This window comes from Nannobrachium achirus, assembly GCF_963921795.1.
Source record: "Nannobrachium achirus genome assembly, chromosome: 21".
Classification (NCBI taxonomy): domain Eukaryota; kingdom Metazoa; phylum Chordata; class Actinopteri; order Myctophiformes; family Myctophidae; genus Nannobrachium; species Nannobrachium achirus.
This window is the reverse complement of record NC_137828.1, coordinates 56,938,373-56,950,950: the sequence shown is the minus strand read 5'-3', so window position 1 is coordinate 56,950,950 and position 12,578 is coordinate 56,938,373. Positions and strand designations below refer to the sequence as shown.

General features: G+C 45.9%; 1 protein-coding gene across 1 annotated transcript in view; it reads left to right on the top strand.

Annotated features, from left to right (window-relative positions):
- Window positions 1-9,102, top strand: part of odad2 (outer dynein arm docking complex subunit 2) — a gene marked incomplete at both ends in the record, with an annotated part of 120,891 nt that extends 111,789 nt beyond the window's left edge. The window contains 2 exons of the mRNA XM_080751841.1: window positions 7,752-7,785; window positions 8,898-9,102. Coding sequence (XP_080607967.1) covers window positions 7,752-7,785; window positions 8,898-9,102 — 239 coding nt within the window. The remainder of the gene's footprint in view (window positions 1-7,751; window positions 7,786-8,897) is intronic.
- Window positions 9,103-12,578: the final 3,476 nt, after the last annotated feature.

The following is a 12,578-nucleotide window of genomic DNA, read 5'->3' as shown; positions in this document are numbered from 1 at the left end:
TAACAGCGTTATTTATGCCTTCTACACGAGAAGCTCCTCTCATTTCGGGGTGAATTACGGGGAGCCCTGATTAGCGTGTGTTTACAGCCACTCGTAAACACCGCCATGGCCCCGGCCATGTTTAAACGCTCTGTTATTATTTCTCCATCTCCCGGGGATGCCGAACGTGATCCTCGTTCCTGGATCCTTATTATCTTTCCTCACCCAGAGGCTGTGGTGCAGACACGCCACCGCGTCATCTGCCCAGCAGACGGCCCGGAAAGAAGCAATGGTGTGAACTGGGAGGGGGAGAGGCAATGGTACAATGCTTCTGTGTGTGCGCGCGCGTGTGTGTGTGGTGCGTGTGCGCGGTGCGTGTGCGCGTATATGCATGCATAAGTGTGTACTATTCCACACAGCGTTGCAGTTCATCATCCTTGCCTTTATTTTCCGATCCGAAGCGATGAAAAATACTTGTCTCTGTGAACGGGCAGGTCTTCAACGTGACGTCTTTGACAGTGTTGACGTAGAAATGTCAGTTTGGGTCTTCTAAGGCCCTGGGCTCTTACTCTCTCTCTCTCTCTCTCTCTCTCTCTCTCTTTCTCTCTCTCTCTCACCACCCATAGAGTGGAAGAGAGAGAGTGTGTCAGAGAAAGTCAAGAGAGAGAGAGAGAGAGAAAGTAGACTTGAAACGGCTGGGAGGGGCAGTCTAAAGCTGGTGCTGGCAGATTGGGAGTTCGGAGCGTGCCAAGGCATCTCTTAACTTCATTCACAGACTCTCCTTGCCATTATAAAAAGCACAGGTCGTTAAATAAATAAAAAAATGTATGAAAAATAGGAGTCAGAGGCAAAGCCAAGAGTGCAAAGTGATAGTTCTGTGTCTCAAATGAAAGATAGCATCAGTAGACGTCGTAATATATGGTGGTTGGAGGAATTAGTCATTTCCTGATCGTTGAAACCAAAGACGGTTTGGCTGGGAAGTAACCCGTAACCTGTCCAACTTTATATCTGCCCATTGGGCATTTTTGTCATGAGTGTACCGGTATATCCGGTAAGTGATGTGTCATAATATATGTTTTGCTGGGTCTTTGCATTGTCCAGCATGGAATTGGTTTTATCGTCTGACACAGCGTTGTGACTCAACTAGCGCTGACTGTAAAACCCTCGAGTCATCAGACCCGAATTGGCAACGGACGGAGACGGTCACGTGTCGCCGGTGTCGGTATGTTGGTGCCGCCGTCGTATCCTCACCCTGATTGGCCGGTGTATCCGCGTTGTCTTGTCATCGCTGCAGGATTCACTGATGAGCGACTTGTCACATCTGCCATGTTGAATTCTCTTTGGCATAGGCTTAGCTCACTCCCTGTACTCCATCGGTACCGTGTGTAATGTGTCTGTCTGCCCCTATGTCTGTCTGTGCATGTGTGCACGTGTCTCTCTCTCTCTCTCTCTCTCTGTGTGTGTGTGTGTGTGTGTGTGTGTGTGTGTGTGTGTGTGTGTGTGTGTGTGTGTGTGCGTGTGCGTGCGTGCGTGCGTGCGTGCGTGCGTGCGTGTGTGTGTTTGCCTCTTAATTCGGCCCAGCCTTTGGTTTGTGCAACAGGGCCTGCCGTGTTTATTGTTGTGTGTTGCTAGCAACAGCTCCAGATGGTAATAATGATAAGTCAGTCACTCATCCCTCTCTCTCTCCACGTCCCAATCTGAGCAGGTGTACCCAATTCCCCCATCTCATTTGTCAGCTCCTGCTTGTTTTGCCTTGTTGTTTCTCCATGTGTTGTTTTTGCCAGTGTTTTTTTCTTCTCTCTCTCATCTCTCTCTCTCTCTCTCTCTCTCTCTCTCTCATCTATCTCTCTCTATCTCTCTCATTCTCTCTCACTTTCTCTCTCTCTCTCTCTTTTCTGTGTTCACTTGCTCCCTCCATCACCCCGCGGTGATGTTAAGTGAGCTAGTACTTTCGGCCTTTCAACGCGACGCCAGAAACCATCAGACTTCTTAGCTTTCCTCCTTTGGCGCTCCGTGAAAACCCACTGTCAGCGGAGCCCGAAGGCAAACAGCGAAATAGACTGGACTTTTTCGGTAGCAAAAAGTAGTAAAGACGAAAAAATTAAAAAAGCGAAAGTGGAGGAGGAGGGGAAAAAAAAGGAATGAGAAAATAATAAAAGGCCCCGCTATGATTTATTGATGATTTATAGTTTCTTTGGCACGGGACTTGTTTTAAAAAATCTTGAGTTTGAGATGTTTTAGGCACAGGGCTTTGGAAATAGGGTTTTTCTTTTCGTGCAGTGGTCCGACTCCAGTTCCTGGGGTCCAGAGTGGGGTGGAGGGTGGGGGGGGGTGCATTTCTGGCCATGGCAGGACTGTGTGTGATGTGTGATGGGGGGGGGGGGGGGGGGGCTGGTGGAGGTATGGACATGCCTCCAGCCACACCTCCTTCCACCACCTGCAGGAGCCCTCACACAAACTCAGTTTTTACAGGCCTTGAGTGGAGCATCTGGACACGGGCTGCAAAGCGCTGGCAACACCGGAGCCATGGACGCGTCAGAGAATGTTTGAGAGGCAGGGGCTTGACATTTCTTAAGGGGGCACTTTTGGTGAAAATATAGAAAATAGCAGACCTCCAAGCCTCCTGGGCTTGGGAGACTGAGCATTGGTTAGACCTCCCGTTGGTTAGACCAGGTTAGCATTCACCAGCGTCGGCAGGTTAGCTACTCACCAGGTTAGGATTCACCAGCTTTAGTTTTACTGAGGTTAGGGTTAAGGTCATGGTCTAACCCAGGGGTCTTCAACGTTTTCAGGCCATGGACCCCTTAGCTGAGAGAGAGATGAAGCAGGGACCCCCAGATTCCATATAGTTTCATCGTTTGACAGCACAATCATCAGTGTATTTTGGAGTCATGTCAATTTGTGTTTTCAGATATTTAACCACTTGAGCCGTCAATACTTAATAAACTTGACCTTTCACTCTGTACTTAGTCTGCTCTTTTACCCCCTCTATACCAAAGCTCTTTGCTAAAAATAGCCGATCTACAAGTGCGAGGCGTTGTGAGCTTGTAGATCTGCTATTTTTGGCTAAAGTTCTCAGAATATGGACGTTAGGGTTCAAGTGGTTAAAAAGAAGAACATTTTTTTACTAGGGTTCAAGTGGTTAAAAAGAAGAACATTTTTTTACTATCACACAAAGATTTGGAGGACCCCCTGTAGTAACTCTGAGGACCCCCTACGGGTCCCGGACCCCCTGTTGAAGACCCCTGGTCTAACCAAAGGGAGGTCTAACCAATGCCATGTTACCCTGCACTTGGAGGTCAGCTATTTTCGGTGCTTGATACCACACTAAACTAAGCATAATCAAGTGAATACTGTTGTGACTGCCGGTCATAGATGTGGCGTAACGGCATGGATTTCTACACAGAGAGGGCAATTCTTTCAACATACTGTAAGATGCTTCAAGTTCAGGAGAGTTTGGACAAGGCCATACTCTTGAATGCTGCCTTCAGGTATGGCATGAAAAGAGGGCATTTGCGTTTTTTCACCATCGTGAAAATTGGATTCATGGTCTGGAGAGGGCACTTTTTACAGACGGGTAAAAGGGCAGGGGCTCAAGCCCCCTTTGATGTCTATGTGACGTTTCTGACTGGCGCTGTGGGTGGAAACACAGTATCAGTACAGATGCTGTGCTCTCTCTTCTCTTACCACTGGTTGGACTACAGTACAACCGGTGGTGGAAGAAGTATTGATAACGCTGTTACAAGTACAAGTCAGGTGTTCAAATTACTTAAAAGTACAAACGTATTGGCATTAAAATATACTTAAAAGTAACAAAAGTAAAAGAAGTTATTCAAGACGTTTTCAAAATGTATAGAAGTCTTTGGAAAATAGCAGATCTAATGTAGAGGTAGACGAGTGGGAGTAAAAGTATTGACAATTGGAGGTAGTCCAGTGAAGTAAAAATACAAAAACATGTCTGCAGATCACAGTATTCCTCATCCTCTGTGTTGTCCTTGTGGTCATAACCAGACAAATAAATGAAATAATATATCTCTGGGCGCATTACAATAACACACAACACACGAAAGCACTGTAATTAGCCTGTAATTGCGCTGTGATTATGCAGAATGGAGCACCTTTTAGCTAGTCCCAACTTGTTCCCTACGCAGATATTAATCATGGGAGTAAAGCAGTATCGCCGATTCGCCATACAGCCTGGTAAATATACACTAATTCAAGGAGCATCACTTTTCTCATATAGATTAACCTCTTTTCAGCTTATATTCAAAGTCCACTGAATGATGAAATACGGAGGTATGGAGAATAAGACTAGAAAGTAATAAAGAATTGTGATGATTTCTTTTTTTTTTACCATGAATTTCAAAGTGAACAAACGATTAGTCCTAACATTTAGCAGACGTGGTTTTGGTCCTCGCAGAAAGAGGGAAGAGTGAAAACAGTGCATTTGTTTTGGCCGCCCCGCATGAGAGCGGTCAGTCTTGCGTACCTGAATCGCAGGGTATTAACGGCAAATCGCTCAATGAGAGAGAGGTGAACGGGAGGAGGAGGGGAGAAGGGACGACAGCGCCGATAAGGAGAGAGGGAGGGGAAAGGACTCCCTCCTACTGTAGATAAGAACCTCCATAATGGCTGACAGAACGATAAGGGAGAGGAGGCAGAGAAGACCGTGGCCAGACAGGAGAACGTGATGATTTCACTGGAATGCTTTGGTGGAACGGAACCTTCAAATCTCAATACGGCAGTTTGTTCGACACGGTTATCACATCCCCCATCATCGCTCACTTTTCTATTACACTCATGCTCGCACAAACACAGTCACACTCACAGGGGTGTCGCACCAAATTCTGGGCCCTGGGTACAAGGATTCACTGCGGGCCCCCCATGAATGTTCTTCATAGGGGGAGGGGGTTTAACCCATTTAGACTGGGAACGGATTATTACACATTATTTTGTGCTTTAGCTATTGAAAAATAGCAGATATACAAGCTCACAATGCGGCACTGAGTGCCACGCTGTGAGCTTGTAGATCGGGCTATTTTTGAAAAAAAAAGTTTCTATGTCAGTGGTGCTCAAACCTTTCCATGTGAAGGACCCCCAAAATGATATGTATTTGGCCACGGACCCCCATCTCAAAATATTTAGTTCCATGCAGGGACCCCCAGAAGCAAAATTTTAGTTACTGTATGTGTAATGTAATGTTCGCTTTAAAAATACATATATTCAAAGATTTGAGCTTGTATATCTGCTATCTTAGCAATAGCTAAAGTATAAAACAATTAAGGCACCTCCACCTTGGGCCCTAGTACCTCAGTCCCACTTCCCCCCCTCCCCCTTGTGACACCCCTGTACACACATACACACACACGACCTTGAGAGATGGCTCACAGTATACGCGCAAGCTTTCGCAACTTTTGCTTCTTCCTTGCAAACGATGAGCAGAAGTTAATTGGACAGAGCAAGGTCCACCTCCCTCTGCGGAGCACAGCGATTAGAGAGCGAATGGGAAACAGCAGGAAGCATCATAATCAGGCTCCACGTTGGCCCCAGGGCCACGCATGCAGCCCAGGTACTGTCAGCGGAGGTCAGCACGGCGCAGCGTGCAAACGTTCTCTGGAAAACAGGGAGGCGTGGGGAATTAATTAGCCCCGCTCGTTGCGCCTTGCACAACGTCTGGACGTGCCGGATCGTGTTTTTTTTCCGGAAGGACGGGGTGAGAGGCGGCGACGCATGACGCCAAAATCCGTCTGGGGTTGTCTACGGGGGGAAGGGGCCGGGGGCGGGGGGGGGGCTTTAGGGAGCCCATAGGGGAGCAGATCCGTGATGGGTTTTTATTTTTTTCCCCGCAGCTGCGCTTTACCTCACGTGCACCGTGTCCCTGTCCAACCCCACCCATCACTTCCAACAAGTGTGGGAATTAAATTCCACTGGAAATAAAAGACAAACATGGCGAGTTCATTTTCATTAGTGGGAAGGAGGAGAGAGAGAGAGAAAAAAAAAGATCACATCAGTGGCCGTCTTGCGGCAGTGGCGAGCGACAGCTCATTAAAAAGAGCCAACCGTTAAACATTCAGACGTGTGCTTTTATTGGATGTCTGTGGTGTGGTGTGGTGTGGTGTGGTGTGGTGTGGTGTGGACCGGGCCGGGCCGAGCCGGGCAGAGCAGGAGAACTGAGAGATGTACAATGGGCAGTGTTTCTGTGGCGGCCGGGCCGGGGAGGGCGGCCGGACTTAATATGAAAGCATCAGGCATGGCTTCAATCAGAGCACCGGAGGTCCAGTGTTTCTGACCCATCGCAAAACAGACCCCGCTTCGAGGGCAAAAAGTGGCAGGTTGCATTATTGCCTGAGCAAACCAGTAAACACATTATTCTCTGTGTACTCGTGGCTTTTTTGGAAACAGGAATTCTCATATAGCGCAGGTCCTCTATACCTGCTTAAGGCATGCCTTCTTATAAGCTTATATGGGGCCTTAACTGTGTGTTTAGCTAACTTAAAGGGTGTGCCTGGAGACTTTATGGCCTAATCCAGATGCTCTGGTCTCTTTTAATGCCTCGCGGGCTGCCAAGCTTGTGTCATCATCTTTACTCGTGGAGTAAAACTCACCTAGAGTTGGAGCCGAGACACAAGGCAGGTCCTAAACAATGCTGCGCAAAACGCCCACGCCCACACACACGCACACACACTGTTGTTACTGTCTGCCCGCGAGCTCAGTCCACAGTATGGAGTAAACAGTGTGGGTAAACACGGCGGTTGGCCTGAAGAGAAGTCGGTTTCATCGTTTAATGACTCTGCTATTCTTCTCTAATGTTTTACATATGAGCACAGAGGTTGCTCCCATTCCAGCAGAAAGCGAGCCGACATCACTCTTTCTTGCGGCCTGACTCACTCCGTGCATTTCTTTCTCCCTTCGAATTTTCTATGCTCGCTAGCTGGGCTGTTTTTTTTTGTTTTTTTTCACAGACAACTCACTTTTGTTCTCGGGACAACTCAATTACCGTACGTTTTGGCGGGCCCTCGTTTGTTTTTTGAACAAAATATTGGAGAATGGAGCTTATGAGTCATATGAAACGTCTTTCAGTTCGATCCTATTAGTCACCTTGTTTCTTGACGACCTCTCGCAGCGTGTCCATTTATCTAGCATCTGAATCAAGAGGGAAAGCAGAGCAGCACATGTTTGCTATGGAGTGGGTGTTCAGACCTCACACAAGTATTTATCCATATGCGGAATATGTGTGCGCGTGCGTGCACACACACACGCATGCATGCACGCTCACACACACGCACACACACACACGCACGCACGCACGCACGCACGCACGCACGCACGCACGCACGCACGCACGCACGCACGCACGCACGCACGCACGCACGCACGCACGCACACACACACACACACACACACACACACACACACACACACACACACACACACACACACACACACACACACACACACACATGCACGCACAACATCATTAACACACACAAATACTCCATTTCTCATGCAGACATGAGCAAACACTCACATGTGCACACATGCGAGTGCACTGCACACACACACACACACACACACACACACACACACACACACACACACACACACACACACACACACACACACACACACACACACACACACACACACACACCCCTCCGGAGCTTTAAAGTGTGACAGGTCTTAATTAATCCTCATTGACCCATAGAGCATTGGGAAATTAACCTCTCTGTCTCTGTCTCTCTCTGTCTGTCTGTCTGTCTCTCTCTCTTCAGAGACTGGGCACCATGGATCAAGTAAGTGTGACAAGTGAGTATTCATGTGTTTTTACTACATGCCACCCCTTAAATCCACTGCACACTCATTAACATATTACATCCACAATAAAGTGTGATCTAACAAGCTCATAATGTGTCGCGTTAAGAGTAGCTATTTTCACAATTCGTCGTGTGAAGACATTTATAAGAGCGCTCATCATGGTTAATTACAAACCAGAATCCCACATACTCTTCTTAACTCCAGTGGTGTAAAGTAACTAAGTACTGTACTTAAGTCCAATTTTGAGTTAGTTGTACTTTACTTCAGTATTTCCAATTTACAATACTTTTACTTCTACTCCACTACATCTGGGATCCGAATATTGTACTTTTACTCCACCACATTAATTTGAAAACTTTAGTTACTAGTTACTTTGCTGATATAAATGATTATATTATAAAACATACATAGACCACTTTAGCCCTATTTTATACCTATAGCCTATTTGAAAATAGCCGATCTACAAGTTCACAACGCGTCGCATTGCGACGCGTTGTGAAGCTTGTAGATCTGTTATTTTCAAACATTTTGTACTTTCACTTTTGGTACTTTTGAGTACATTTTTATAGCAATACTTTTGTACTTTTACTCAAGTAAATTTTGTATTACAGACTTTTATTTATTTCTATAGTTCAGTATTGATACTTTTACTTAAAGGAGCTATAGTCAACTTTTTCTTGAAAAACGGATGCTAAAATAAAAATAATGTTTCGAAAATATTTTATAAAAGAATAAGCTTCATATATGTGTTTCTATTCAAAAATGACCACAAAAAGCGTAAAATAATGATAAAATAATCATTTTGGCCATTGTCAGACCGACACTTTGTTTACATTCTAGTCTATAGACTAGGATGTAAACAAAGTGCCGGCCCTACAATGAAAAAGTTGACTATAGCTCCTTTAAGTAAGGGATATTAGGACTTTTTCCACCACTGACTTAACTGTTCCCTCTGTGTTTCCGTGTGTGTGTGTGTGTGTGTGTGTGTGTGTGTGTGTGTGTGTGTGTGTGTGTGTGTGTGCGTGCGTGCGTGTGTGTGTGTGTGTGTGTGTGTGTGTGTGTACGTGTGTGTGCGTGCGTGTATGTGTGCGCGTGATCATCAGTGTGAGCGTCGGCGGCGTGCGGAAGGCGAAGGGCAAGGACGAGACGTACTGGCGAGAGATCAACGCCGCCATGGCCCTGACCAACCTGGCGCAGCAGGGAAAGGACAGCCTCTCCTCCGGGACCACCACCAGCTGCATCATACAGAAGTCCTCCCACATAGCAGAGATTAAGACTGTCAAAGTGCCGCTGGTGCAGAAGTATTAAGAGGAGTCCCCCCCCCCCCCCCCCCTCCTCGCTGCCATCCGCCACAATGGCATCCCCCTCCCCTCCCAGTCTATGCAAAAAACAACAAAAAAGACACAAACGTTACCGTTTGAGTGCGAGAAACTCTCAGAGAGATTGACACTTTTTGGGGTGGCGGGCGGGCGGTGAGAGTATAGTGGGACAAAAAGTGAACTTTTTATTTCCATTTCTTTTTGTTTTGTTTTGTTATCTGTGTCTGTAAACGTGCAAAAGGGTACTTGAGCATCCTATACATAGTTTTTTTTCTCTCCCTTAAATGGGTTGACTTGTTGGCCTGCACACGCATAGCGGTCGAAATGTTGATGACCGCTTCGCTGCAGTTATCGCCTGAACGAGACACTTTTGTAATGTTAAATTATTTTGATGACTTGATTTGTTTCTTATCGACTCTTTTTTTTAATTATATACACCATATATATGTTGTATTTATATATATCGTCTCTGTCGGGTTGGAGACCTCTCATGTCCAAAAGAGTTGCTTTTCGAAAGTAGCAGATCGACAGATTAAGCTTTGCGCCGTGTTTTGCAGATCTGATGCTTTTGTGTGACACTGTAGTTGTATGTATCAAGTAAGGCGTTCATTAATGAAAAAAGACTCAAAAATGTTCAAGTACGGAGAAAAGAGGTTTCTGCCCGACAGCGACGATATAACATATATATATACATGTACGTATATATTCAACAGAATTCGTATTTTTTTGCCAAAGTGCCTTGCTTTTTCAAAACGAACCACACACACACACACACACACACACACACACACACACACACACACACACACACACACACACACGTACTGAGGTTAATGCAAAGTACAGACACTAACCGTGCCTCTTTGGAGGGATTTGTGAAGGATTGTTTAACTAAAAGGCTACAAAACGGAGAGTCCTGGGCGTCATTCAGGAAAACTAAGTGAGAACTCAACTCCCCCATGCATCGTGTGCCTTACCAAGAGAAAGAGCTTCACCGTCTGAGGCACGAATGAACTCTAATAACTTACACACGTGCACGCACGCACGCACACACACGCACGCACACACACATGCCCAGCAATATTTTTCCCTGATGGCATTGCGCTGTGTTTTGTCTGACGTCTTCATTATGTCTGTAAACTGAACACTGTTATGTCTCAGTCGGACGCAACGCCGGCATCTGAGCCAACAATAACGGTGAACACGTGATGATGATGAAGTTCATTCCGGACCATGCGTTGGCGTTAACGTGAGCAGTGTGATCGATAAGCAGCCAGCAGCGTCTCAGCCTCTCCAACAGACTCTCTCCTCACCGCGGCCTAAGAGATTTCCATCTTTCCAGGAAAGGATTCTTCCCTTATCGACGCTTCTTACGCTGTGAACTTGACCCGAGTTCTCAGCTGGGACCCCGAGTGAAGTCACGCACGCACACACACACACACACACACACACACACACACACACACACACACACACACACACACACACACACACACACACACACTAGGGCATTCACGAATAGTGATTGTTAGTATTCGAATTATTCAACCTCAAAGTATTCGAATAGTCGAATATTCGACAGGACTGGCTAAACTGTCAAATATAAGCAAAAGTAAGCAAGAGGCGAACATTGTCCACGAGGCGTTGTGAGCATGTAGATCGGCTATTTTCACAATATTTATCTGCGGAACCGAGTCACATTAAATGTAATACCTACAATTCCAATTGCTTGTCAGGGTGGAGGTCCCCAGTTCAAATATGTTTATTTTGGGGGTCACGGCCTAAAAAGGTTTGAGAACCCCTGGTATAGAGCATTAACAAATTCATCCACCAGGGGCATTTACAACTCATTCTTATGACTTCCTAACTAGCCAAGCTTTATAAACTATATATTTTTTAAAGAGAAAACGATAAAAAAATTAAAATAAGCGAATATTCGACTTCGGTGAACAATGTCGAATAGTGACTTTGATATTCGAATTTTCGAATATTCGAATATTTGGTGAATGCCCTAACACACGCACACACACACACACACACACACACACACACACACACACACACACACACACACACACACACACTTTAAGGTTGTGTAAGGTATTTTGTGTAACCACTTCAGCCCCCATTCCTTCGTTGTGATAGCAAAAGTAGTCGCTCTACAAGCTCACAATGCGTTGCATCACAACGTGCCGTGAGCGGTTACCCCCCGGCTCCACCGGGCGCGTCGAGCGTCGCGTCAACGTCAACGCTGGGAACGCTCCCGTTTTAGTCAATGAAGGGTGCTCCACTGCCGACGTCAACGTCCGCGTCGGACGCTCAAATTCGCCCCGGTTCATTTTTTGACGCCGTCCAACGCCGGCACGACGCCGTCATTTTGGTGGAGCCCTAGCCTAACACATCTCCATTCAGAAACATGCCATTCAGAAGATTGACTTCCATTATTCTAAATGGAGGTGTCACCTAAAGCCTAACCCTAACCTCAGTGGGGGTATTTCTGAATGGGGGTCTGCCCACGCCGTGAGCTTGCAGATGTAGATGTGATATTCTTTGGATTTTTTTTTTCCCCTGATAGATTTGGACATTTTTCGCCTACACTGACGTGCCCAGAATAACAGGGTTGACCAGGGTTAAAGTGGTTGAACACAAGGTCGTGACTCGCAGTAAAAGGGATGTTGTTATGTGTTTGCCTTATCAGTGTTACGTTGCGTTGCGTGGACAGAGTGTTTCCACTCAGAACAAGGTGGTGGTGCATTGAGGACAGCAGCCACGCCACCACACCAGCTCACCAGCCCAGCTCGTTTGATCGCCTCGCTTCTCAGCTGTTTAGAATTACATTCAAATTGTTGTTTACAAGAAGCCAGAGGACAGACGTAAAAAGTTTGACTTTCTCTCCTAACTTTATTTTCCTTCTTTTTTTTTTGGTGAAATTGCCTTTCAGTATTATCTCTCTGTCGGCCAGCAAGTGTTTCAAAGTGTTTGTTATTGTCAGTTTGTATATGTGCGGTCATTCCGTTTTTTTAATCAGAGTTTTTTTTTTTTTTTTTTTTTACTTGGTTTTACTTAACTTGCACCGCATTAGGAACTCTCGTGATCCAATGGAAAGAAGTCTCCCTTTGAACGCCTATAAAGTATGTACGGCGCATATGTTATTTACATTGTAGCGTCCCATGCCAAGTACACAACTGAGAGAAATCAAGTTGGACTTTTGGGAATAACCCGAAAGTTGGCTGTCTCTGTATGAATATCTTCAAGGTACTGTTTGTGTGCGTGTCAAAATGTAACGCTCTTTTTTATTCAACGAGCAGCGCTGCCTGTATGTTTGACAACCCCGAATGTGCTTGTGGTCAAGGACTTTATGGAGGCAAGCTGCACACATGTCAGTGACTTTTCGATCTGTGTCGGGTTATTTTTCTTTTTGTGTGTCCTGAATTTGCAAACTGTAAAGCAAAAACAAAACTACAA